The sequence below is a fragment of the Calcarisporiella thermophila genome (genome assembly GCF_041956535.1).
Source record: "Calcarisporiella thermophila strain CBS 279.70 unplaced genomic scaffold VTP21scaffold_3, whole genome shotgun sequence".
Taxonomy (NCBI): Eukaryota; Fungi; Calcarisporiellomycota; class Calcarisporiellomycetes; order Calcarisporiellales; family Calcarisporiellaceae; genus Calcarisporiella; species Calcarisporiella thermophila.
In genome coordinates, this window is record NW_027192193.1 from 243,483 (window position 1) to 270,453 (window position 26,971).

General features: G+C 39.1%; 10 protein-coding genes across 10 annotated transcripts; 4 read left to right on the forward strand and 6 right to left on the reverse strand.

Annotated features, from left to right (window-relative positions):
• Positions 1-751: 751 nt before the first annotated feature.
• Positions 752-2,467, reverse strand: VTP21DRAFT_6984 (uncharacterized protein; the record flags this gene model as incomplete). Its single annotated transcript, XM_069397674.1, has 1 exon — positions 752-2,467. One exon carries the CDS (start codon positions 2,465-2,467, stop codon positions 752-754), a length of 1,716 nt encoding a protein of 571 aa, XP_069255211.1.
• Positions 2,468-4,280: 1,813 nt separating this feature from the next.
• VTP21DRAFT_6985 (uncharacterized protein) lies at positions 4,281-4,898 on the forward strand (the record flags this gene model as incomplete). The annotated part of the gene is made up of 1 exon (XM_069397675.1): positions 4,281-4,898. One exon carries the CDS (start codon positions 4,281-4,283, stop codon positions 4,896-4,898), a length of 618 nt encoding a protein of 205 aa, XP_069255212.1.
• A 2,345-nt stretch (positions 4,899-7,243) lies between these two features.
• Positions 7,244-7,573, forward strand: VTP21DRAFT_6986 (uncharacterized protein; the record flags this gene model as incomplete). Its single annotated transcript, XM_069397676.1, has 1 exon — positions 7,244-7,573. The coding sequence occupies one exon, from the start codon at positions 7,244-7,246 to the stop codon at positions 7,571-7,573; it is 330 nt and encodes a 109-aa protein (XP_069255213.1).
• Positions 7,574-10,215: 2,642 nt separating this feature from the next.
• Positions 10,216-11,235, forward strand: VTP21DRAFT_6987 (60S ribosomal eL39 domain-containing protein; the record flags this gene model as incomplete). Its single annotated transcript, XM_069397677.1, has 4 exons — positions 10,216-10,401; positions 10,751-10,768; positions 11,012-11,115; positions 11,187-11,235. 4 exons carry the CDS (start codon positions 10,216-10,218, stop codon positions 11,233-11,235), a joined length of 357 nt encoding a protein of 118 aa, XP_069255214.1.
• A 330-nt stretch (positions 11,236-11,565) lies between these two features.
• VTP21DRAFT_6988 (uncharacterized protein) lies at positions 11,566-16,457 on the reverse strand (the record flags this gene model as incomplete). The annotated part of the gene is made up of 13 exons (XM_069397678.1): positions 11,566-11,746; positions 11,820-13,022; positions 13,097-13,266; positions 13,335-13,394; positions 13,463-13,957; positions 14,024-14,200; positions 14,263-14,430; positions 14,496-14,572; positions 14,629-14,767; positions 14,864-14,979; positions 15,045-16,131; positions 16,211-16,229; positions 16,354-16,457. The coding sequence occupies 13 exons, from the start codon at positions 16,455-16,457 to the stop codon at positions 11,566-11,568; spliced, it is 3,996 nt and encodes a 1,331-aa protein (XP_069255215.1).
• A 383-nt stretch (positions 16,458-16,840) lies between these two features.
• On the reverse strand, positions 16,841-18,820 carry VTP21DRAFT_6989 (uncharacterized protein; the record flags this gene model as incomplete). The annotated part of the gene is made up of 5 exons (XM_069397679.1): positions 16,841-16,999; positions 17,063-17,192; positions 17,254-17,746; positions 17,805-18,684; positions 18,743-18,820. The coding sequence occupies 5 exons, from the start codon at positions 18,818-18,820 to the stop codon at positions 16,841-16,843; spliced, it is 1,740 nt and encodes a 579-aa protein (XP_069255216.1).
• Positions 18,821-19,001: 181 nt separating this feature from the next.
• VTP21DRAFT_6990 (uncharacterized protein) lies at positions 19,002-20,285 on the reverse strand (the record flags this gene model as incomplete). Its single annotated transcript, XM_069397681.1, has 3 exons — positions 19,002-19,222; positions 19,278-20,129; positions 20,207-20,285. The coding sequence occupies 3 exons, from the start codon at positions 20,283-20,285 to the stop codon at positions 19,002-19,004; spliced, it is 1,152 nt and encodes a 383-aa protein (XP_069255217.1).
• Positions 20,286-21,449: 1,164 nt separating this feature from the next.
• Positions 21,450-23,002, reverse strand: VTP21DRAFT_6991 (uncharacterized protein; the record flags this gene model as incomplete). Its single annotated transcript, XM_069397682.1, has 4 exons — positions 21,450-21,662; positions 21,728-22,051; positions 22,113-22,248; positions 22,305-23,002. 4 exons carry the CDS (start codon positions 23,000-23,002, stop codon positions 21,450-21,452), a joined length of 1,371 nt encoding a protein of 456 aa, XP_069255218.1.
• Positions 23,003-24,850: 1,848 nt separating this feature from the next.
• Positions 24,851-25,340, reverse strand: VTP21DRAFT_6992 (40S ribosomal protein uS10; the record flags this gene model as incomplete). The annotated part of the gene is made up of 3 exons (XM_069397683.1): positions 24,851-24,904; positions 24,963-25,162; positions 25,232-25,340. 3 exons carry the CDS (start codon positions 25,338-25,340, stop codon positions 24,851-24,853), a joined length of 363 nt encoding a protein of 120 aa, XP_069255219.1.
• An 851-nt stretch (positions 25,341-26,191) lies between these two features.
• Positions 26,192-26,549, forward strand: VTP21DRAFT_6993 (uncharacterized protein; the record flags this gene model as incomplete). The annotated part of the gene is made up of 2 exons (XM_069397684.1): positions 26,192-26,209; positions 26,316-26,549. The coding sequence occupies 2 exons, from the start codon at positions 26,192-26,194 to the stop codon at positions 26,547-26,549; spliced, it is 252 nt and encodes an 83-aa protein (XP_069255220.1).
• Between the last annotated feature and the right edge of the window lie 422 nt (positions 26,550-26,971).

A 26,971-nucleotide genomic window follows, 5' to 3' on the forward strand; every position in this document is an offset into this window, starting at 1 on the left:
CGTGTCAGATGAAGGTGGCATATCAACTTCAATTGACTTCAACATCATTTGAAGATTAATATTTTCGCTTATCTATTTCTATAGATAATAATATTAATGAGAATCTCAGAGTATCTCCTGCAGATTTAAGAGAGTTTATTCGAAGCGAAGTGCGTGAAATGACAGGAAACCTAGGTCATTTAGCATCAAATCACGCAAGGAGAGGAGGGGTCCAAATTACCTATTCAACAGGTAGAGGCAGAGGCAGAGGCAAAGGCAGAGGAAAGAAAATTAGTATCGAAAATAGACCGAGAAGATATCAGCCAACAAGAGCAGCCAGAAAGGAAAGCAAAAATGGATAATAAAAATATATATATCGGAATTAAATAAATACCTATTATTTACTACTAATTACCTATTCGTTAAATATTCATTATTAACTCTACAAAGTGCTATCAAAAGGGGAACATAAAAGAGCATATAGAATATATGTGACGATAAGAAAACGTATAGGAACATAGAGGTTTTGTTCGGGTTTCATAATGCCTGATGTTTTCTAAACATTTTATTTATCCGAGTTTTTTGTAGGGTATGGCATAGAGAATTCTTGTATGGATTTTTTTTACGTAATATATCTGCCGAACGATTGGAATCATATTGGGTAAAAATAGAAAGTAATGAATGGTTTCAATAATACACCGAGCTGATATATATGGACTCCAAGAATACAAAGATTGATTCATAGCATTTCCAAACTTTCTATGGCTTCCATTTAGCCAATGATATCTCCTTTTCTCACTGGCCGTACCTGCCCACTATACCCAAGGCCCAAGTGACCGTGTACATTAATGCCATATTGCCAGAGAATCTTGTTTGGCGTATGTTCAGCGAGCAGCTGCCATTCCCGATCCTTCAAATGAGCTTGCAGACAAGGCCACCCTGCCGTCACCATTCCTAAAGGCTGTCGAATAGCTTCCATGCACATATATTTCTCGCGCGATGCCAAACAGTTAAAAAGCATAAGGAGAAAGCTTGCGAGCGCTATGGCGGCACTCACCACTAATATATGGATACCTGCAAGATCGCCAAAATAGGGTGAGGCAGACTGGACCCTTAACTTGGCGTGAAGGAGAGTTCGAGGGGCTGCTTCCGAATCCTGTACTGTACGTGTCACCTCCATCAGCTGTAACAGAGCGAGGCCGCTTAGCCACTGTTCAATCCCGGTGTCGGTGAATGCTTCGGGCGTATGATATGGGGAGCAGATTAGGCTTGCATTTCCATTTTGTTGCTGCGAAACCATCATGCCAAGATAGTCGACAAGGCGCAATACCACGACCGCCACTAAATCGGTATTCCCTTCCATATTGATGCGTGGCACCTCAGTGGGCCGACCCGTAGGTTCTATGAGCATTTCGTCGTTGGCGGTGTCAATTCCAATTTCGAGCCAACAATTCACAATGTCCGAATTGTCGGACGGAATAACCCCTGGCGGCTCGAAGAGTAAGCTCAACGAATTGTTGTTAACCGCCACAACGTAAGCCACTTCTGAGATATTATAGTGCTCCGAGTAGCCAAGGGAAAATCTTGAAGATCCTCGGTGCATGCAACGAGCCTGGGCGCGGAGGAACAGGCTTTTCTCAACTCCTATCCGTAATTTGCTCCCATATTTCCCTGTGAAATAGGATTTTTGATATGGGTCGGCAAAATTGAATGGGCTGAGGAAAGCTCCACCTTCTCCGGGGAAGTCATAGAGCCCGACATTATTGATGACTTTAGGTCCTAAAGCCAAATAATTACAGGATCTCACGACATCGGGTCCCGTGCAGTTGACTGAAGCTAGTTGCCCATTCAGCATGACTTGCCCACACCCAAAATTATACCCATACTGCATGTCAAAGACGGCTTGCCGCACAAAGCGCGGGCTTAGGCTCAAGATCTGTGCGGAGCTAACATAGTAGGTCCCATCGCTTCCCACACCTACAGTTGCAGCGGCAGCAGTCAAGATACTCAATGCCACCAGGATCCATATCCGAGGGTTGAGCCACGGAGCATAAGCTCTTCCGCGAATCCAATCTTGCCACTCGATGATAAACCAACGCAGTCCACCAGAAGGTCCTGACACCAGAGCAGTTAGATGGCCTTCATGGACCCCTGCGTTTCCTGCTTTATCGTCTCCATATCGTTTAGACAACATCCTGGCAGCGAGTATATGATCCCACGCACATGACCAGAGTACTCCACTAGAGAAGGTAATGATTGCATACACCAACTGGGTGATCCACCCCAGCAACAATGTCCAGTATCCAAGGGAATCGATGAAAATTTTTGCATTGAAAAGTAATACGACCCCCCATCCAGTGGCAATTAATCCACCTACTAGACTAAGCCAAACATTATGAGCTTTAAGTCGGATAAGAACTCCCACTTTATTCCGATAGGCAAACTGCCCATCATAGGGATTTTCCTGGGGTGGATATATTCTCATCATATCTCCAAAATTTATGGCGTTGATGAATTGAAGCAATAAAAAAAAACGCTATACGTTCAAGAAATGATAAAATTAAGGGTGATAATTACACGAAAAGCACCTGTGAATTATTTTATGATTATATAGAGAATCCAAAGAAACGAAACCGGTTTCTTGGTTATCTCAGGCGATATAAATACTATCCTATTTTAAAGCCTAGCTTTTAGTTCTAGCTTAAACAAGTGGCTAAAAGTCTAGAGAGCAATTTACTTTTAAAGAGTTTTGAATACTTGGTTTTAAATTAAAACTAGAAATCAAATCTCCGTCTATTTGCAACAAAATCAATGTACAAAAATAGACTATTTTGCATTAAGATTTTAAAAACCAATTCACATGAATTAATCACACTAACATGTAGTAAATATAAGTTAATATAAGTTGTAAGTTTGCTATCGAAGAGCTATATATATATATTTTTATCCCTGTTTAGTTTTTCAGTTCGAGAGGATAAATTACACATTTTCTTTTGGAAACATTTGCATGTCACAACACGATGATTTAAGCTTAGCTTAATTGAGGAAATTCTGTAACGAAAATCTATACATGTTAACATCTGGTTGTAATTATAACCAGGAGAAAATCCTCAAACAAGTCTTCACAATAGTTGATGCGAATGAGACTTGAGGCTGATTATATACTTGATACCACAGTTTAGCCAACTAACTCCCTTTTGTAGTTTGAAATAAAAAAGCCGTTTCACTCAATTCCTGCCTCTGTTAAAAAGCGAGTGTGGCTGACATTGACATTTATTTAAAAAGCTATCCGCATTTGCTTAGAGCATTCATTAAAACAATATTGTTCCGCATTATTAATCTGCAATTCGAAGCCTTGGGCTCAGCGTTTCTCCAATCCTGTCTTGCTACATTCTGCTTAACAACAGTTTAGAGATTGGCCTTCATTTCGCCATTGAACTCTTACTAATTTCGATTTCTAAACTATAGCATTTTTACTATTCAAGGTAAACTAATTTGCCAAGCCCATATCTTTTCTTACTAACTCCAGTAAAATATTTTTGAGAGATAGAGTCCACTCACATCCCCTGAAATTGGCGAGACAAACACGATTCAAGTGAATTTTCGATGGTTGAGAAATGTACTGTGGCTGTATGGCACGGAGGCGCAACTGTGGCTAATGGCTGAAAACTATTTTGGCGCTAGTATCCGAATGGTTTGGAATCACCTCAGAAGACCGAATGTTCGTGCATAGATTGCCAAAATAACTTATGAGGAGGAGGCATTTTTATTGCCTTAAATAATAAGGAATGCGCATTGACATCAATGACTTTTCTTGAGAAAGGTGGAGAACTTTTGTGTTGATACTGTATTGGTGGCTACTTGGATTAGCCATTTTTTCGGGTTCACACCGGGAAAACCCTATTGGAATAAGAAGACGTTCACTAAAAATAAATCAGGAAATGATTTTGTTCGCGTGTAAAGGCGGGTTCAACATTGGCTATATAATGCTTCAATTTTCGCTGGTTCCAGAGAAAATATTCGGAATATATCACATCATAAAATTATTCAGGCTAGAATTGAACAAGGAATAAGCTTAGAATTCTACATCCATTCCAACAGCTGCAATACATATTATTAACTTTCAAGTATTAGTCTGGTATGTAGTAATATTACGCCACTAGAGCATCTGTGAAAGCAAAATTAACATCATCTTTTTTACATTCCTACACCATCAGTGTTTTGCGGTAGCACGAAGATATATATATTCCAAGATAACCTTGTTTGTCTGACATTGCCCTATATCAAAAATCGCTCCCAAAATGAGACTTGAGAAGATATTACTCTTGATATACGCTTTTATTGCATTGGCCGGCAAAAATCATATTTGTGCAGTGGGAGCAGCGCCCGAACCGCAAAAAACAGATGCTAGTAATCCTATGTCAAATCCTCAACAAACGGATAAGCCATCGGTTCCTGATACAACGGGAGATAGCGGTGAGCAAGTTGATATGGAACCAGGACCCGTGCCAGGAAAAGGAGACGGTAAGGTTGAGAGCAGTGATGGTGAAAAATCGATCCCTACCCCAGTTGCTAATCCACCAAAGATAACACCTGCCGGAGATGATACTTCAACAACCACGAATATGAATCCTGATCCCCCAACCTCAACAACCTCGTCTTCTTGGTTTCCCCCTACTACCACTCGGCCGATTCTTACTCTTACTGATGTTCTTGATAATACCCAAATTCTACTGAGCTACCAAGAGTATACGATCCCAACCACCATATTTATTTCAACTACAATCAATGGCGTACCCACCGTAGTCCCAAAAGCAACTTATTCTGTTTTGCGGCGGCCATACCCTGGCACTGGTCATACTGCCAAGTCTAGTCTGTATCTTCTGATGCTATTAATTGGATGTATATCCTGGCTCTAACAATTACAAAATTTTGCTTGTACTTAAATATGTTTACTTTTGTATACTTCGGATGATGTAAGTAATTGGACGCCACTGTCAATGCAGTTTGTTAACATTGCGACACTGGCGAAAGGTCCAAACTAATTATTAATGCCTTTGGATTATCAGGATTAACAATAAATAAATTGAGCTGGAATATAATATATAAGTATAACTTTTCATACTAAAACTTTTCTATCCGGAAATTACAGAGAGAGCTATCAAATATTCTTATAATTTTCAGTTATTTAAGCACCTGGGAAACTATCGTATTTCCAATCTACCAATAATTGACATGGGGTTATGATTACATTTCGATTCCACCTTAATATTCGTCATTATGAGCATTCTCTGACTTGAAGGCATTGCTCTTTCGGCAGCTTCCCGATATCGTGAGTTAAAAATCTATCAAGATTCCTTTTCCATTAAGCTTATTTTTAGAAATGGATCCTAACTTAGAGTACCTATTTCATATTAATATTTATTTTCAATCCTCAGAAATGGCAGCTCATTAAATCTTCACTCTTGAGAAGTAACAGTTTTTTTTATTTTACCTTCAATATTGAGGATATTTTTGAAAGTCGAGAAAATTTGGTAGAATTATTTCCATTTCTACCCTATTCTTGGGTCGACTCGCTTACTAAGATATTCGATTTCTCTTGGCTTAGACTTGCCTGGTTTCCATAAAGAAAATCGGTTATACAAAGTTCAAGAAAACTGAATGAATTTTAGTTCATCCGTTTAGATTAGTATTCTAATTAATGCAATTCCTTCAATTAAAAAACGAATCAAAAAAGGCGGCTTCACTGCCATTAACTCTTACATGGTATGACGATTGGCGAGAATACAACGGCATTTCTCTGGAGGATTCCAAGAAATCTGCAGCTCTCACACGGGTGTTAGGTAAGAGTAGGCATGTTTGCATTCCACTTAAAGGAATTTGCTCCAAAGAAATTGAGTCCGCCGCTTATCTGATTCGCCTAGGGGAACTATGGAACAGAGTTTGAGTAAAGTGTTGGCACGACGCGCCTTGATAGATCTGACTTTAATTTTAATTATAATTTTGCATTTTGTTGAAGTACCAAATCGATGCTCTTGGTCCCAAACCCTATAAATAGGCCACAAGAGCAGAAGATTTTTTTTTTTACTATATCTCTTCTATATACAAAAATTTTGAATATTTATACAAGACTGACTTGTTTCACCAGTTTTTCCCATTCTACTAAAACTATATTCAACGCACTAGCTAACAGTCATGAAGTTACAAGCTGTTTCTTTTGCCGCAATTGTAGCCTTGAGTCTTCAAGTGGTCAAAGGACAAAATATAAGAAGATGCTGTGGATACATTAATGATTGGCAACCAGCAGATACTCAAGCATGCTGTGGCATTATTCCTGGTGCTTGGTACAGTGGTGTAGACGGAAAATGCCATGGGATTGGAAACGGCGATGAACTGAGCAAATTTGCCCGCTGTTGTGTTGTCAAAGGCAACGGAACTTGCCAATAATAAAACATTATTTTTGAGGATAGCGATAACAATTATATATTAAATAAAAATTATATTTATACTAATATAAATATTGAATCCAAATGCTCCATCCGCTAACAAATAGCATGAAAATAAAATGAATATACCTTCATCATTTCTAACTGCTCCTCTCTCTTCTACCAGTATCCGGATAATATCCAATTCAGCCGATAGATCTTATAAGAAATGGAAAGCGAGGTCAATGTCTTTCACTTTCCCATGTGGCTCTGCTAAATTTGAGTTTTATACCATCAGACAATAGTTCAGTTCATCGCTCAGGTAGCTTTCAAGTACAACGTTCGGTGGCGGCTGTTTTCTCCAATCTATGAAAACCTGATGTTAACTGCTTACATGAGAATTCAGGAAGTCTCGAGATTTTATTTTTATCAAAGTTTATTGAAGCGAGATTCGTATCAGAAAAAAGAGTGTTTTCTAAATTCTTGCAAATTACGGCTTGGAAAAATTTCAGGCGTATTTTCATGTGTTAATGTGATCGAAGCCGCTGATCTGATTCGCTATTAATTGCTGTTAAATAATGCTTCATTTAGATGGAAAATATTTAATAGGTCTAGTCTAGTTTGAATCTCACTATTCCTGATAAGGTACTTTAATCCTGAGCCACCAGCCGATCGCCCATAAAGGATCTATAAAATCCTCGAAAGCAATGAATGCGCTCTGCGGCAATCACTTATTCTCTTTTGAATAACCAGCATTTTTTTTTTCTTGCTTTAAACACTTTACGATCTTTGCTGTTTTGGCATAACACCTTAAGCAATTCTAACTTATTTATGTGCAGATGATGAAGGTCTTGATATTACTGTTGACTTTGTTCTGTGGCCTCTTGGTTGAGGCAACCACCATCAGACTATGGAATGGACCAGGTTGCAACACCGTTCTGGGAAGTGTGGTGCAAACCATCTCGGCCTGTGGCTGCCATCCAATCTCTAGCGGGAGCACTTGGTCCATCGATGTGTCCTTTACTGGGCAGACGGTGGCAGCGTATAGTGACGGCGATTGCAGACAAAGAGTCGGAGAGGTAGCGGATCACTCCTCATGCTACAACACGCCCCTGAAGATATACAGCGTTTGCATCGACTGTGGAGAGTTTGGCAATTGCAATAATTAAGCTATCCGTTGTTCACAAGAATATTTATTGAGAAATAAATGAGCATAACATACTAATGGTCGATAGGATTGCTTTGTATCTTAAAAAATATACATCAAATAATTATTCAATCTTACACTCTTTTTCGTTATCAATATTTCATGGAAATGCTATGTGAAAATAGTAGTAGTATAGATAAATCACAGAGGGTTTTTTTGGGAGTAGAAAGTTCAAAAGAAAATGGTCCAAAGCTAAACCTTATAGGATTTCCTGTACATGGGTGTAGTCACATTACTATACATCTTTCATAATATATTAAAGTGGCTCGGTTTTGTATATTACCTTTTAAAAATTGACCGATCTCTCCCGATCATTAGGGTATTATATGAGAAGATTTGGTAATTAGAAATCTTACACCCTGGTGTTTTCAGTAGGCTTATCAGGGAGGAGGCTTTGTCTTCATGAGTTCGTTAACAATTAATTTACCCCTGATAATGCGCCCGCAATTAATCCAAATCAAGCTAGAATAGTATAATGACCACAGAAAATATCAATCTATTCAGCCCTAACCACAATTGATATAACCAATTAGCCAATTGTTTTCTACCTCGTATTTCCGTCAACATTTTGCCTATAAATAATATCTTGGTATGAGAATTGTGGGATTGGAAGTAGTGGTCAATTCAAAAGTTCTGGCCAAGGTTTGAATATGAATTTTACTACGCGGAGAGTTTAAAGCTACAAAGTCTATTACTCTCAATTGTGCTATATCCCTCCCCCAATCTCCTGGTCAAGTCATATCATCAATCTCTCTATTGTAGTAAACGGTATTAAAAGTTTTCTGAACAACACTAAAACCTTAGTGCGATGCTTCGCTATTCATTTTTGCTCATTTTAATAATTTCACTGCATAATCTGGTGAGCTCTGACCCATACTTTATACAGTGTGGGTTTGGTGGTGATTATACGGCAAGATGCTGTGGTTTCAATGGTGGAAGGATTGAGAACGATATTTGGTGCCATATTGATATCAGCAAGATGAACTCATTCTGCGATTGTTGTCCGCCGAACGGGAATTCAAGGAGATGCTATAGCAGTGTAGATCCTTAAATTTTTTGTACTTTGGATATATCCATTAACATATAATTTCAATCCTTAATGTGAATAATCATGCAAATGAAATGTCTGAGTAATAATCTCGGACAAGTAACAAGATTGGCGCAACATCAGTTGTCTATAAATCTGTATTAAAAAAGGATTTATTTGTACATTATTTAGAGTTGTGCATCCAACAAAGTAACAAATTGTAATGATATCTTGAGATAAAAAATAAAATTAAAGCATTTTTTTACGCATAGAACTCTAGGATTCCAATTCACAAATGAAAAGTTGCTCAAAACAATGTGTGGATTTTTCGCTCTTGGTCAGCTGCAAAAATAAATTATAAATAGTTTATTAATGATTTCTCAACCATAATCCCACTGAATTCAATCATGTTATCTCTTTGTGGCTCGGGTTAATTGAGTTTCCATTTTAATGGAAAATTAAGAACAAAAAAATGTTTCTTATGTTTGGAAAATTCCATAGCGAGCAAATCAAAAAGGCGGCTTCGAAGACTCTGGTTCAAATTCGGTAAGCTCACTCGAGTAATTGCGCCCAACAAATAACAAATGCAAGCGTGCCTATAGTGGATTTTCTCTTAATGAATCTCTTAATATTGAAGTCTTTTGGATCATCTATTTGAGCCAATGAAATCAAAGATCCTCTCGTAGTTTTGCTTACAGAATCTAATCAGGCTTGAAGAAACTGTATGTCAGGTTTAGATTAGTCTAGCCAGATTCTGAATGATCATTTTCCTGGTGAAGAGCCTCATCTCAGAGTCAAAAGCCAACTCTCCTCGAAATACTATAAATACACCCCAAAGATGGATGAGAGCATCCATATTTGTTACACTACTTTTTATTCAACAATAAAATTTTCCCTTGAATAGCCCATCTGCATTCAATATTTTGTAATTTTTCCAAACACCTACACTACCCAAGTTGAAGATGAAACTCTACAGTATAGCCCTATTTACATTATTTTCTCTTGTAGCAAGAGAAAATGTGGCCGTCAGCGCCGAACCTTATTTTTTGCAGTGTGGTTGTGCTGGGAGACAAACTGAACTTTGTTGTGGACAGTTTGGAGGGAGAATGGAAGGGATTTGGTGCCACATCTCTATTAATGAACAAAGTAGATACTGTGATTGTTGTAAGATTTGTGGTGATAGATGTTATTCAAGCAGAGATCCTTAAGAATGTAATATGATTGAGCTCTCTGAAATAAAATCATTAGAATTTTGCTGATCTCGACGATTCACCATGAAATCCAACCCCATGGACCCATTCAGAGAAATCGGAACAATACTACCATACAATCTTTGATGCTTGCCTGCTATCTTGGTGTGGTAAACTTCGTCATTGCGTTAAATTATTAAATAACATGGTTATTTTTTTTGCAAGGGTTGTCCCTGGTTCTTCAAAAATTAAAGTTAACAGACCTTGTTTATTCCGCCGTATCAATTAAATTAAATTGAATATTCTGGCAAGGGGATTACACATTAAAACAATCTATTCAAAACCCTTAATATTTGCATTGTTCTTATCGTTCCTTCAGTTTCGAAAATGAAGCTTTTTATTCTCGCCTTGCTCGCCGCTCCCGTACTTCTCGCAACCGCCACCCATGCTTATCCTCTCTCACGAAGAGAGATCACCTTTGAGGATATTAAAGAGGGTGCCAAAGCATTCATGGAATTTATCAAAAAACATAAAAGCAACACGTCGGGCAAAAATCTACGCTTTAAACATCATGTAAGTTTCCATCAGACCTTGCCTGGCCTGACTTATATCAGTGCCGAAAACAGTAATAGCAATACGCGTTCTATCGGGAAGCATAATAATGCGATTGTGCATAGGTGGAGGTATCCACCTTTTGACGATTAATCTCTTCTCTTAAGCTATTGTATTTTAAACTAGAAAGTCATTTAAACCCCTATGTCTCGTAATTTTTTTTCTTAAAGATAAATCGACTAATAAAGATAGTTTAGCCTGCAACGCAATAAGTTTCAGAAAAAATTCAGATAATCTTTAATATTCAATGGTTAAATCGACAATAACTCTTTCTTCCTTTCCCCCTCAATCGGCATCTCTTGTCAATTAGTCAGTAGACTTCACCATGGTAAGATGCAAAACATCATTTTCATAGTATTTCGTACCTTATGAGGTACGGATGGATGGATGGATGGAGAGAGGATAGAGTGCTTCTGCACCCGATTGTCATCATTGATGAAATTTTTGACCATACACTATTACATCTTCAATATGTATGACCAAATTGTAAAAGCAGCCCTCTTTTTTCGATCCATCGCTACTTTAATTGTCCATTTAGAACTCATACTAACTGTTATTACTTATTTTTAAGCCGTCCCACAAGTCATTCAAAGTCAAGCGCATCCTCGGTAAGAAGCAGAAGCAAAACCGCCCCATCCCTGCCTGGATCCGCTTCCGCACTGACAACGCTATCCGGTGTGTAAAATCTTATTTTTAAATTGATTTACCTATTCTAATGAAATCTTAATAATCTTTGTGATAACCAGATACAATGCTAAGCGTCGTCACTGGCGCCGTACGAAGCTGAACCTCTAAGCTAGGAACGCTTTCTGTGCTCGCTTGGTTTTGTTCGAAAATAAATAATTTTTCAATCGCTTATTTTTGGCTAGGATGAAAATCGGTTGCAAATGTGTGCACTTTGAATATAACATTACGATGATAAAATGCCAAAAAAAATCATTACCATTAAGAATGAAAAATATTTAAAAACCGAGGGATATCGGTAGCATTGCAAAAAAAGTCAGAGAAGTAAGAAACTGTACAAGTAAAAAAAAAAAAGCTATAGCCAAAAAATTTCTAACATTAAAATGGGGCAAGGTTGAATAATAAACTATGTATCAAAACAGACCACCTCTCATTGCTTTATTAGGCGACCGGCTTGATGCCCTTCGCCTTACATGCAGCCTCGTATGCGGAACGTATCTCGGCACGTTTCGACACACTGAGTCGTTTTGAAGAAGAAGAGCTCGTAGATCCAGAGTGCAGCTTAGCATGATCTATTTCAGGTACACCCAGCGGATAAACATGGTTAATAGGCATCCATGCCCTACCCAATTCACAATTTAGTATTAATCAAAGTCAAAAGAAATCTTTGTTTAAACATTATCAAAGCCTCTTACCATTCATTTTGCTTTCCCGCCTGGAAAAATCGCACTACATACACGTCATTCGGTCGTCGCGCAGCTAAAACCACCTTTGGGATCTTTGGGTCTGAGGGATCGTTGATTCTAGCAGGGTGTGGAGGAAAACCTGCAACCTTTGCCCACACAATACTCCCAACGGGCAGCATAGATTCCTCCTTCTTTACATCCTCAACTTTACGGAGTTTATTTGGACGTTGGTTAGGGGTGACCGCGGATTTAGAAGGCTCTTTGGCTGCAGGCGAGGTGGTCTGTGGTTGGGTAGTAGAAGAAGGCCGCCGACGAAGACTTCGCCCTTGGGTATCTAATGCAATGCCCTCGCCTCTCTTTTCTTCTTCAGTGCCCTGGACTTTCTCCTGGCTCTCTTCACCTTCATCGTCTGTCACATATATCCACCCTCTTGGCAAACGTTTATTGTCATCCTCTTCTGGCTCTTTCTCTTCACGCTTTCTCTTTTTATCTGCCGGCCGCAAAGGTGAATTGGATAATCCTTCACCGCTACTCGACAGCCGCTGACTCTTTCTTATCGGTCGACGAAATCCGGGACTTTGGTCTAGTGTTTCCTCGAGATTGGCTGTCTCCAACTCTTGAATGGCAGAGTTCCGAGTAATGCGCCTAGGAGTCACATCAGGAGGCTTCGCTTGGTTGCCCTTGGCCGGGATTATTTTCAGGACCTCGTTGGGTGAAGCTTTGCCTCGTTTTGAACGTCGCAAGGGCGTTTTAGTCTCTTCATCAGCGTTCTCTTTACTTGCGGTCACTTCTTTCTCAGGCTTCACTTCATCTCCAGCTCTCGCCCCTACATTATCCTCATTGTTCTTCTCTGGCTCTAACGGAAGAGCATTATAAGTGAATAACTCAGGATGGATATGAATGTTCAATATTCCAGTCTCCTGTTCAACATCCAAAGCTTTATAATCCTCTCGAGCTTTCTCAATGATCGGCCCAAGTGCCTTCTGTAGCCGCAATGCCGCTTTATAGAAAGGTGTGTCGGGACGATTGTACAGCTTACAGTTGTCAATTACCAGCTGAGCGTCGGCGTTAAATTCTTCGATGGAGGAGTAGGAATGTGACTCGAGTTTGAAGCGCATTGTCGCAAAATCCATTGGGTTGGTCACAATATCGAGGTAATCTGGAACTTCTTCAATTGAGACTGGTCCAGCAAACATGTCTTGTTTATCAACACTAATTCAATTAGGATATATAAAAATCTATGTCATATCAGATGTATTCAAACAAACAAAATGAGCAGTATTTACGCTTGTAGCTCCGTTAATGCTTCCCCTAGCACGTGGTCCAAAGGAAAGAGAATTAGCTCGAGATATTTCTTTTGCAAAATGCATCTTTGCAGCTTTTGTTTCTCTCGCCGTTTGACACTCTCTGCCAGCATACGAATTCGTTCTAGGTCTTTGCGAAGGATTTGCATACACTGGTGTCAAACAAAAAAAAAAATAAGTAATCTGGCGTTCATATGGAAAAAGAGTCCTTCTTTATTACCGCTAGCTTCTTATTTCGCTCCGCTTCCGATTGACGGTGGGTTGAAGATGCTGTCCAAGGCTGAAAAATAAAATAAAATTAGCCTTTTCTTCGGAACCAATCTCAAGTGAAACTAAAGTATTTCTTACCTCTAGATGCAGTCGCTTTAGCAGAGGTGCACCTCGCCTAGATTCTCGTTTTAAACTCCAATAGCGACATACTGCCATCAACATTTGCGGCTTTTTCTGTAGATGTGGTTTCATGAAGTCCATTTGCAGCAACCTGTTACAAATATATGCTGGTACTAAAAACAAATTGGTCGTATAACTATGCTGGTGAGCACGGGCGGCTTTATTGTTTTGGATTGCATAGGGCTGTTTGCTCTTCTTTGTCTTTCGAGATTTATATTTAGGAGTTCGCTTCGCCACAGGCCGCTTTTTATTTGTCACGGGTGAATCGCTGTATTCGTCTTCATCCTCGTCATCTTCATCCACGTCATTCTCATCTTCCTCCTCGCTGCTGGGCCTATATTCGCCTTCAGAACTTTCATACTCTCCGCTAGTAAAAACCCTCCTATTACCACTCCATTCAGCTTGAAGTGCAGCAACCACAGCAGATACATCAACTTGCTCTTTGTATTCTTTCTGTATACGAAGAAAGGATAAACCAAAAAACTGGTGTAAACATATTCAGAAATGTAAAATGTTTACCGGGGTGTGCCTGTCGCAATACGATCGTAGAATCCCACCGTCATAGTGTGAGCCTGCAGCCTTCATCTTCATATAAAGTTTTGCACGTCGGCCACACATAACATGGTAAGCAGCAAAGCAGAACTTATGATCACATTGGATGCATGCACCCATACGTTTTTTGCAAATGTAGCATTTCTGAAAAATCGATATTAGAATTGGTAAAGTAGAGCATTAATGTTTTAAATTAATATACTTACAAGTTTCCAGCGACTTTTTGGGATTTTTTCAATATTATCCACTGGTTCCATATATACTGGGTTTGCAAGTCCAACCTCTGGAATCCATATTGCACAGAGAAGATGGGCCCACCTGTTCGTATTGGTTTGTTTGAATGCACCTCCCTCATTTGGGCAAAAAATGCAAGACTAGGAGAAAAGTTAGTATAGAAAAATCAAAGGGGATCGAATGTTATCAAATGAACAAAACTTACCACTGGTTTGTCTGGCGAGATCATGCACTTGCGACAGAGCCATTGTCCCTCTGGTATATACGGGATCCCATAACAATCTAGGAAAAAATTAGTAAGAATTTGCTGATATTAATGAGCATATAAAGTTACATACCTTGATGCACTGCCAAATTACAACCATCACAGAATACTATTGCATTGCTATTTTCGCATTCGGAGTCATCACAAATTGCGCAGGCAGAATCCTCCGGTGAATTCGAGTCTTTGTTGGTTCGTTTTGGTATATTTTTTACCTTTAAAATACAAATCATTATAAAAGGGATAAAACGCCTAGGTTAGAAACCACAGAGAAATGCTTAAGGATATTGGCCATAATTGCTAAAACGTACCAAATCAAACCACTCTTTCTCCAACTTGTCCATAATTGCTTCGAAGAGATCAGCAGAAACCTCTTTTAGACCTTCTCTCCGTCGCTCAGCATTTAGAATTACCAGCCATCTTTCGTCTTAATTATGAAAGGACGCAAATTTAGCAACTAAAATTAAAGTGTTGAGATAAAACTTGACCTACCCTGCTCGTCCATATCATATTCGACCCGATCAAATAGATCGCCTTCTGATGGCTCACTGTAGCGTATATAGTGCAGATCAGGTCGCCGAAATGGCTCCAACTCTTCCAACTCCTCCTGTGTAATTAGTGGCTCCGAAATACGCATATAGGTTGGTTTGGGTAATTCTTCAACAGGAATTTTTGTTACTAGGCGAAAGCGATCAGAATTGGTTCCAGGCGGTGCGGGGCGAGCACGGGTTGAGAGAGCTTGGAATGGATTCTCAGCCATAGGGCGATGCACAAGCTTGAGGTTTTGGCGCATACTAGTTACAGGAGTTAATGCAGGTGCGTCCAGTTCAGACATGGGTGTTATAGCCCAGGGTGTGCCAGTTGCAGTGCTTGTGGGTACAGGCGAGTTTCGCTCAGATGTATCAGCAGTAGCAATTGCAGTCGTGGCATTATTTGTGGAAAGAGCTTTTGAAGTGGGCATAAGTTGGTCACTGTGCTCTGAAACTTCCGCACTCGCATATCCATTCAGCGATTTGACCTCTTCATCCACTCCTTCCTCCTCTTCATCAGACCTTCGTAATGATTTGCTTAGTTCATAGTTAGAGGTAGAGGAATCTCGCCGCGTGATGAGTGCCGGTGTTCCAGAGGAATTTTCGGCAGGTGTGTTTGCATTATTCTTCTCTGTGGGTTCAACACTGATCGAAATTGAGGCAGAAGCGGGAGTATCTTCGCTAGCTTCAGGCTCCTCATATAACCTCACGATTTGTAGCGGTATCGTTAGATCCAAATCTGGAAAAAATTCCTTATAAGATCTTTCCTCACGCGGTTTCCCATCCTCTAACCGTGTGGCACCCTGGGAGCCTGCTAAAGCACCATCTCCACTACAATCATAAGTATACGGGTCATCATTCATGGAAGAATTATCTAAGCCAGGGGCACCGGAAGGAATCCGATTTCCGCGTGTTCTTGACCGCCCACGCCCACGACCCCTAGATCGCCCACGAGCAGCACTTCGTGTCTGAGAAGCTACGTCAGATGAGTACTGCATAACCGAGGGTGGGGTGGATGGCATGGAATCTAATTCTGCCATGGAGTCAAACTAGCGATGCAAAAATCAAGTTAGATCACCGACAAAAACTCAGATAACAATAAGCACTGCTCTCTCTATTAAAAGGTACCTTAATGGAGCGTGAATCTCTAATATAATAAATAGAAATAATAAAAATATGAGCCAAATCACAATTAAATTTTCTTTTAAAACTTTAGAGAATGAAATGTATCACAGCACAACCAAATATAAAGAAAATCAAAAGATGCTAACCCCACAACATCCACAAGCACCTTACTGTTTCCGAGACTTGATATGTTGGAGTTGGGATAACCTGATGACTTTTTACACTCAGGCACAATCTCTTCAATCGTCATAAGAGGGAGTAAAAGAAAGATGATACTTTCTAGAGAAAATTATGAGTAATTCTGCAACGCATATATATATGAAATGAAAAGAGATGTAAAAATATATTATTGAGTTTCTTGTCTGATTATTGGAAACAAAGTCGTTTGGCCACCCATTCAAGGCAGCAATTGAGATCGATTGCCTTGATGTCTATTCTCTTTTTCCTCTTTTCTCTTTTCGTGTAATGATGACGTAGCTTTTAGGTTAGGTGCAACCAAATAAAGAAATCAAAAATAGTACAATAAATAGGATAATAATTACAAAATATAATAAGAAAAAGTATTAGTGAAAAAAGGTAAAAAAAAAAAAGCAAAGTTATTGTCCCATCTAAGATATCAACAAAAGTTTTGACTCAAATCCATGCTTGCCTAGACTTTTCCCACTCCAGACTTGTATTCCACCGTGGATGAAAGATCGGAAGTGGATGAGCTTCTGTGTTAAAAACGTAGCGGTTAAGTGGAATAACATCCGTTGGGAGGAAAGTTAAATAAAGGTATTTAAGCGTCTCCGACTAATTGTAGAGGAATTAAGTATAGGTATCATTTAAATTGAAATAGAACTATTGCATATCTACCAGGAAAAACGTTTCCATCTTGTCAAGTCGAGGTGCAGGGATATGGTTGATACTTTCAATATTTGTATAGCCTCCTGCATGAAGACGTGCGTGATTTTCAATGGATTGAAAGATTTTCCATGCCCATTCCCTATATAAAGCATGCATTAGTATGGGACAAAAAAAAATGAATATTGAAGACTAGTTCTAACCGATATTTTTCATCTTCTGTCACTCGCCATAGTATAAATAAGCTTTCTACTGTTTCCGGCCTAAGCAAATAGTGCTGATCTCTTGGTTTCATAAGCATGTCAGATATCGCATTTTCATCCACATCAAAATACACAATCTCAGGGGCTAATCCTGTTCTTGTTCTGTTGTACATCTCAAAACATGTTCTCGTTAGTTCTTCGGCCACACGCAGATCGTTGCGATCAGCAAGGGTTGTGTTAATTGCTGAGAGAGGGTAACCACCCGATGCGCCGAGTGCAAGATTTCCGCCCATGAAACAGACGAGATGGTCCATTTTTGGACGAAGATAATTTGGATGCGTGCGTGCATATGGCATCTCTCCGATATAAAGTAGAGCAGAAGGACCAGAGAATCCGATGAGATGTTTTTTAACACCACGCATAGCTTCATCGTACATTTGACGATAAACAGGTTCCGTTCCGGCCGTCTGAACGTATTGTTTCAGTAGATACTCTGAGAAGAAAGATCAATTCTTTCATAAAAAAGAAGTGTAACCATTAAAAGCGCATACCATAGTAGCTATCTCCACGCGATCCCAACCGAATCTCTTGTCCCATAAAATTACCCGTAATAGGGTGCAAGAAAATAGGCACAAGTCCGTCTATCTTTCCGGGTAAGCTCTCCATATGCTGCATGACCCGTTCAGCTGCATCCCAGTAGCGGCGGTCACCTGTCAAATGACTTAAATATCGAAGTTCCAGCTGCACAGTCGTCGCTTCGGCAGTAGAACTGGCGCCTCGGTAAGCCTGGGGGCGCACGCCTGAAGGCACATCAAGTCGCACGTTTGCCCAGGGAATTCCTGAAGGAGTATCAAATGCCGCTAGCAACTTATCGCCTAGCTCCTGGGCACGCTTTAAGTAGAGGGAATCCCCTCCTGAGAGATGAAATGCAGAAAGTAGGCCTCCTAAGACACGGATTGTTGTTTCAAACACATTAACCGATCCATTCTGATCAAATGTTAAGGATTTTGCGATCCAATTTCGGCACTGTTCATACTCGGTGCGTAATCCCATTAAAAGCATGGTATCCAAAGCATCTATAATAGTAAGGCCGATACCATTCGGTGTCCAATTAGAGCCATTACGGGAGAGCGGATGATATTCATCTTTGCCGAAGGCATCGCGGGCATAGCCATGCCAGGCATGCTGAAAGGCGGCAGCAACTTGATTGGCACGATGTTGCCAATGTTTTGGGTTTGGTTCTGCAGGAGGAGGATCCTGATGATAAAGAGGGATAAGTGGGCCCAATGAAGGCAGAGAGGCAGGAGGTAGAGGAGAAAAGTCATAATCTGAGAATTTGAGCTCCTTTTCATATAGATCGACAGTAAAGAAAACCATAACTACTGCTACACATGCGACCAAACCTGTGAGCATCCATATCGGAATATTGATCTGGTAACGTAAAAAAAGTTAATATTGAAAAGATGTCTGAATGAACCTCTAAGCATGCCTTTTGCTTCTCTATGGATGCTGCCGCACTATGTTGTATTGTACTTGCATTTTCATTTTCGCAATTACTGCCTCCCATATTCAACAATGAGAAATACAACTTAACTTTGACACTACCCCGTTTTAAGCGAAATTCATAAGGGATCACTTGGCTAAGCAGAAACATTAAATTAAAATTTTTAACATTAAAAAATCACTTTATTAAACAGAATATCAGGGGAAAATAAAATGGATCAAAAGAAGCTAATCACTAATGTGTATCAAGCATAAGATGCTTTTTCTACTGATCTCATCTGTTCTACTGCTTTCCCACTTATTGCACAGTCTTTATGAAGCATTAGTAAATTTTTTAACTGAGATAGCTCTTCTTGAAGGGAGGCCGTTTGTCGTTGAAGATCTTGGTTTTGTGCTGTAAGTGCTGCGACACTATTCTGAAGATTTGCCTGCCACTCTTTTTTGCGTTGCCGACATTTAAAAGCAGCTGTATAGAAGATAGATTAGGTAAGCTTAGTAAATTTTGAAGAGTTTCAAAATACCTTGTCGATTTCGCTCCAAAAAATCGCGCCTCTTTTCCTCATCTTCTATATCTTTGGAACTTCTAATTTTGCCTTTACGACGCTTAGCTGGCTTCATATCCCAACCCTTGGGTCTACTTTCGTTATCTCTTTCCGCTGATACAGATGTCCTTTGTCCATTTTTCTTATAAGTATTGTCATCACCACCACTTAATTCCCAATCCGTTACACCCGGATGTGAGGATGAAGGCGATAGCTCTCCTTCGGGCTGCAAAGCGCCTTTTTTCTCCTCGAATCTTCCCTCTAGTATTTCTCTTTTTACTCCTCGTTGATGATACATGGGAGGCAGAGCGGCTATTTCGGCTGAGTGTGTGATGGAAGATTCGCTTTCGGAAAGAGCGTGAGGTGTCGGAAGATATGTATTGGAGTGTTGCTGTGGGTTAGAATTGTTACTGGTTGAATTTGATCCTAGAAGAGCAGCAAATTCGGATGCCTGGAATGGGAAGGTGCCACCTGGTGTTGTCCTATTACTCCCACCGTTGTTGAAGGTATAATTTACAGACTGTGTTTGGGGATAATTAATCATATTTGGGGAGAGCGGCCCGGCACGTAAGCTATTCCAACCAGCCGACAAGTGACCAGGACTAGTAATCATCGAGACTGGAGGTAGTGAAGGGCGTTCGTTTGCTAATATATTAGGGGTTGTTCCGGTACTCTTTCCATTTCCTTCAGAAGGAGACGCAACTGCATTGAAGCTCTGTTCAAATGGATTTGGTTCAAGATCGAAATTGCTACATTGTGCGATGAAACGAGTGGGTGTCTGTGCAGTAGAGGGAGATTTGGTGAGTTTGGAGATATGTGTTTGTGGGATTGCTAATAAGTTTTCCGGTATTTTAAAGCTTATGTTAAGGGTACGGCTCAGGATACAAGATGAGAAAGGATGTACTTGCCTTCCAGATTCTTGAGCACTGAAGCCATGATTTTATTAATTAGAAGCTTACTCTTTCTTTCACAAAGAGCATCAACCATAGACTATAGAGTCTGACCAGATTACAATTTACTCTGTTTTTCTTTGTTAATTATCCGAAGAAAAACAAAATCCGAAGCAATTATGAACTCTTCAAAAGCTAAATGCTAGTTTAGAAGAACGGTTGGCAAAAAGTAAAAGAAAGCGACCTTACTCATCAGGTGCAGTCACAAAATGGCGAAATCTGTTCAACTTAGAGATCAAGATTTGTGCACATGAGAGGTGACACAAATCAAGTATATAGAAAGTATCTGAATCGGGAAATGTCCATTGGAATCAGTTAGGGGCGATATACATTTTTCGATCCAGATCGTTCTATTTGATTAAGCACGAAGATACTGAGCGCAAGTTAAAGCAGCCACAAAGTTCCTAGAATATCATCAATCATGACTTGTCTTGAAACTCTAACTTCTGTCTTTGCTTGGATTATAATAGTAAATAAAAGCCCGATTGCTTGGAGATTATTAATAGTATCTAACGAAAAAGGTAATTTTTAACGACATCCTTGTTCTTTTTTTCCTTTTACAACCTTTTGGCTTTCTAAAAGAATCGCTTCCCGCCTATATACTTGCTCGGTTACACCTAGAAGCTATAAGATTTATGTCTAAGACCATCCAAAATTATCAAATGAGAGATGAAGTAATGATGATTCAAGAAGAAATACTGGGAATACTGTATTTCACAGCCGTCTGATAATGTCAAAAACAATCAAACTAATGATAATAATCACTGAGTGAATTAAATTCCTTAAGCAGTATTGACTGAACGTATAGAATTATCTTTATCTGGAATGTTCACTGATACAATTTTACAGAACTGAAGGAATCTTTTTGCCTGTAGCTAAAAGTAAAAAAATTCAAGTTTCCAAGTCGATGGAGGTATAAAGTATGTAAGAATACAGCGTCGATTGGCAAACTTTATATATATGCGGTAATCAGTTTAACAAACTATGTTTATATTGTGATAATTGGATATTGAGAATATGGTATGTCAAACGATTCATGTGTGCCTACGCCTAATATATATTTCCCTGATCGCAACCGGTTTCAACTTGGATTCTCTCAATTCTGCTTCAGAAAACACTAGCGGCTTCAATTCCTCCAATGTCTTGATTATTTCATTTACGTGTTGCTGTGCGATCATACCTACTCTTCTTTCAAGTGACCTCAGCAACTCGAGTGTTTTCGCGAGTTGTAAGTAACACTCCCGCCGCACAGCGCGACTAGGATGTACACGCACAATAAACTTATGCATATGGCAGAAGACGTGTCCAGGTACTTGCATTTGACACCAATTTTGGCGACATATGGCAGTTTGCCAACCCAACGTGGAATTAAATACACCCTAGATAAACGATTAAAGTTTTCATTTATCAGTTTCTATATGTACGATTGGAAGAGGAAAAAGTAACGATAAGTATTCAACTACTCTATTCATTCATTACCCTAGCATATTCATTCATTGCCTTAACTCTTAACTCTTTCATTAGCTCCCCTTCGATCCTCTGGGGCGGTGCTTCCGATTCAATAAATCGTTGCCACAGAGAACACCAATCGATCCAGAAATTATACCCTACCCCATTGCTAAGCATTTGGCGCAATTCCTCATCACTGGTGCTCCCGTTTCGTAGAGTCGAATGCAAGTCTTGCTGCAAAAGAGCTGCAATTCCTATAACATTCTGGACAATCTCAATATCCAGCTGTGTCCAATCGATATCTTGAAATCTTTCGAATTTGGTCGAAAATTCAATGTCTACAAAAAGTGAAGCCTAATACTCAAACATCAATTAAAACAGCCGAGTTTTTAGAGGGATTTGATAAAGTATTTACGAGAAACAACTTGTATCTTTCCCCGTCTTTTGAATGAACGGTTGCTTTAGGGGAATTGCGGATAATCCCAAGACTTATCAGCCTAGGCCTGCCATCCATATTGACACTCACCATTTCACTGTGACAAAGATAACTCCTAATATACCACATCATGAAAATGAAAATAAACATGAACCCCAGATATTCATCTACCATATACGCCTTCGAAGTTCAATTTGCATCTCATCTTGTTCGTTCGGGTCGTCCGTTTCCAATCCTAGTGCGAGTGCCATTAACACTGCTTGTCTATGATATACGTAGGCATCATCATAGCGAAGCAATTTTCTCATGCAATCCTCCAAATTTTGAAATGATAGTACAATGTATAGAGATGGAGTGTCAAACACCTCCTCGAGGCACAAGCGCGCTTGTGCAAGTAGATCACCAACAATTTTTCGTATTTGTTGCATCATCAAACTATATCCATGCCTACATAACAGATGGATAGCAGAATTGGCCAAGGCAGTACATATTAATTCTGAACTCAACTCTCCACGGTGATAACTCTCAAGGAAACTAGCACGGTCTGGGTGTTGAAAACCGTAGTTACAGTCACTCACATAGACATAGAATAGATAATCTGCAAGTCTACGACTGACGAAAGAAGGGCGATGGACGGAGGGTTTAAATATCTTATCTTGAATGGGGGTCGGAAAGTGACGGTTCAGGAGCGTACATCGACGTGACCCTAAGCCTGATTCTGTCAGGTTTTTAGAGGTGAAGCCATGAAATAAATCAGGTGGAGATATGTTTTCTAGGATAAAATATGCGCTAAGAAGCCGATGGAGATCTCCAAGTGAATTTAGTTTGAGTTGGAGTCTAAGCCCGTCTCCTGAGGAGAGAAAGTGCATCCTATGAGGTTGGCCACAAGAAAATTTATTATTGATATCTGTATTATCCTCAAGTGAAAATGAATGGTTGCTATCTGGTGAATGTCCTTCGTTTAACAAGGGTTCAATTGATGTTAATGGAGTCGAACAAAATGAGTAAATTAGGTCCCAAAAATCTCGCTCTGATTTAATCACCCTGGATGAGGAACCTGACATCTGATTTGAAAGGATAGGATCAAGTAGATAACAACTGCGCATTTTCCGTCCTATTATTGACAACAACTGATGCAATTCTTATTTGTCTCTTTACCTTTTTCATTATACATTAACAATATTTAAGAACAAATTTTGTTTTTCCGGCCAAAAACACTGCCATGTATAGCCTCAAATTATAATTTTCTCCGCCCGTTAACAAAGTTTTGACGAGAGCAGCACTGTCTATTTAAAGAGCTACAGACAACAGTTTGAGTGATTGTTACAATTTTAGAAGAATTTTAATAAGTTCATGTATTCATTATTATGTTAGTGCGGAGCAATATCCAGATAGAAGAGGGTCGAATATCGAATTATCGAACTTCGCAAACAAAACAACCTGATGAATGAGCAGCTATATTTACCTAACACAATGACATTATTATGTGATCAGCTGGCATCGAGTTAAAAAGAATATCTAAATATTTAGGTTAATATACCTTATTATCTTTGTTGTTGTGCCTTTGCTGCGCCTGTCCCTTTATTAGAACTCCTATATTCGCACTATTGGCATCGCTGCTCTGCCGGCTTACAAGTCGAAAAGCCATGAATCCTTTTGCGTGAGAATGAGTTGTTGAATATCCTCAACCTGGATCCTCAGCTTGAGCGTTTGCATGAAGACTCCTTTAATCTGTGGCTGTGTTAAAAAAAAAGGCAAACTTATAGGGGAAATCTTATTGATAGCCAGCACCATTTACGCGTGTCGTTGATATCGAGGTTTGAAGCATGCTGTTTCGATGTTGGAGGTAGGAAAATGCCACCTAACCTAATTATTCATTGAGGAAATCTAAACTGAAACCCTAATGAAGAGTTGAGATCACATTGCAAGGAAAGATTTAGCATATTTCTAGATGACTTTTTTTTTTTTTGTTAAAGAATAGAATTATTTATATTTGCGGCCATCCTATTCGGTTAGAAAATCTACATGCTATTAATAATAAATTTAGACCGAAGGATAGTCAGAATACATGAGTAATATTTAGTGTGTACATGCTAACTGAATGTGGATTGTTAACTGATGGGTATTGTAATACCATTGATCTGGGCTAATAATTGTATACCGTATATGTGAAAGTATGAAATTTAAATATTGTTATTGACGAATCTGATAACTATCTAAGAGATAGCAAGTAGGCCAGAGTTATTGCCTACTTTGTGGCTCCAGGAGCACTTGAATTGCTAATTACGAAGGGGAAGTTCACTCAATAAGAGCATGGGCAATAAAAAGCTAGTCGCACCAGCTTATCAACTCTGCTAGATAAATATATATAAATATATAAATAAAAATATGTAAATAAAAGTAAATAAAAGTAAATAAAATAGGAGAATAAAATTAGAAACCTTCCAATGTTTTGTCTACCCATTGCAGTCCGGATTCTGCATGAATGAAAAAGGTATACATACTTGAACGTATTGCCAAGTGGCAGGTTCTTTGTTTAGGGTTTATACAGTTCATTAATGAAAGTCTCTAAGAGCTGATGTAGCCGTATGTTGAATTTCAAAGCAGATGATAGCAGTTGTTTATATTGTTTAGATTCTTATTTGACGATAAAAATCAAAAATTTTATTTCGTCAAAAACATGATATTGGAATCATTAATCCTGCATCATAAAATATTTATGAAGCGATGGTGACTTCAACTTCAACTCCGGGCTCAATAGAGATGGAGGTCTAAAGTGATATAAAAAATTAACACATATTCACCAAAAGCGCAAACATTTAAACTTACGATTTGCTTCACGATCTCACTGGGGCTGTGCAAGTCGATCAAACGCTTGTGAATGCGCATCTCATAACGGTCCCAGGTCTTCGAACCCTCACCACAAGGAGACTTGCGGGTGGTGATGCGGAGAACCTTGGTGGGGAGACGGACGGGACCCTTGACGCGGAGATCCTTATCCTTAGCGCGAAGGACGAGGTCAGAGCAAACTAAGAAAAAATATGGAGCGTTAATTTTTATTATATAGGATAAACAGGTATTGTTATTAGACCGCTTACCCTTCTCAAGGTTCTTGACATTGCGGGAAGTGAGAGTGATGCGGATGCGATGGATGGTGGGCTCCACCGACTCTTCGAATCCGGGTTTACCTTTAGCGACGTAAGACATGGTTGAATTTGTTAATTTGCTTTTAGTTACTAGTACCACGATCCCAGCGGTGACTAAAGGCGATGGTTTTCAAGTTGAAAAAAGAAGAAGGAGCAACTGAACTGTTTACGTTTTGAATTTATTGAAAAATTTTTTGCATTGTTTAGGGCAGGCAAGCAATTTTTTTGAGTATGAACAATATGAAATAAAATTAAAACTATTTGTATTATTGATTACGTAGTGTTTGATAGACTGAATAATTAGCATAATTCGCTAAATAATAAAAGCGATCTATAGGAACAACAATAATCCACTTGGAAAAATGGGCTCAATGATTATTATCTCGCAAATCAAGCTTCATGTTGTGCGAGTATATTTATAAGTATATATATGATTAAATCGCTATGCAAAGGGGTCAACTATACTGTATGGGGGAATTTTTCGAAAGCTTTAACATAGTTTAGCTCCGCACCGACTTTACTTGCCCATGATATGACCAAACTGTTAATAGTGGAAACTGATGCGTCCGAGTATGTCAAAGGAGCTTATATAAATACAAAGTGACAAAGAATACCCTGTCGCAAACGATTCAAACAAACTCTCCCCATTAGAAAAGTGATATTTAGCGGAGGAACGAAAACTTCTAGCAATTTTACGTGCCATTGAGATCTGGCGCAATTACTTAAAGAGTCCACTTTTGTAGGTCGCACTTAGCACCAATCTTTCAAGTATCTAGGACGAAAAAAATTGATGTCCCGATGCATTGCTAAATGACTTGACGACCTAGAATTCTTGAATTTTGATATATGTCATACTGGGGAGATTGATGTCATACCAGACGCGTTATCTCATATCTACCATTGTGTAAGGAAATGATTTTTTATTGTATTGTATTTTTAATGTTTTCCAACTGACCAACTCGGTTAAGCACGCGAAAGACAAGCTTGCAGAATGGAGACAAAGGCTTAATATGCAAGAATATGCGATTACTTTCAGATCATTGGAAATACAAATTCCCCGAATCACAAAAGGAGTATTATTGCGATTATTCGCGGACCGAAATTGCAGAAGAGAAAGGCGTTGGAGGGTAAGAACTCAACCACTTTCAACGAAGCTGTTAGAGTAAAAGGTGGTAAACTCTCACGAAATTCGATTTTGTGGCTTATTTATTATTTTATTATAAATAACTCGTTTCAATCCAGATTCATGTTGCGTCGAATATATGTCTAATAAGGTCTATCCCGACAATCCTCTAGCTATCCCTAAGCTCTTGATTGTCCTTCCTTAAACACTTCAGAAGACTAATAAACGACACAAGATGGTGGTTTGAAACGTATCCGGTTCTATCTCAATACAAAATAGCACGTCCTTTATTGTAAATGAAATGTCGGTCTTTTTATACTGTTGTTAACGTATCACATAGGGAAAAATAATAAAAGTAATAAAATGGCATCATCTCAATATAATAAAGTTATCATAAAATAAGGTTGGCGTAATAAACAACCGTATAATATTAAATATTCTCACAAAAGGGCTCGGTTAAAGAAATAAAGATAATAAAGCGATCAAGTCACAAAAGCTAAGCCTCCGTTCTATACTACTGCGCCATTGATCCATTTAGTTCCAAATTTCCTCACAACATTCAATTGTTG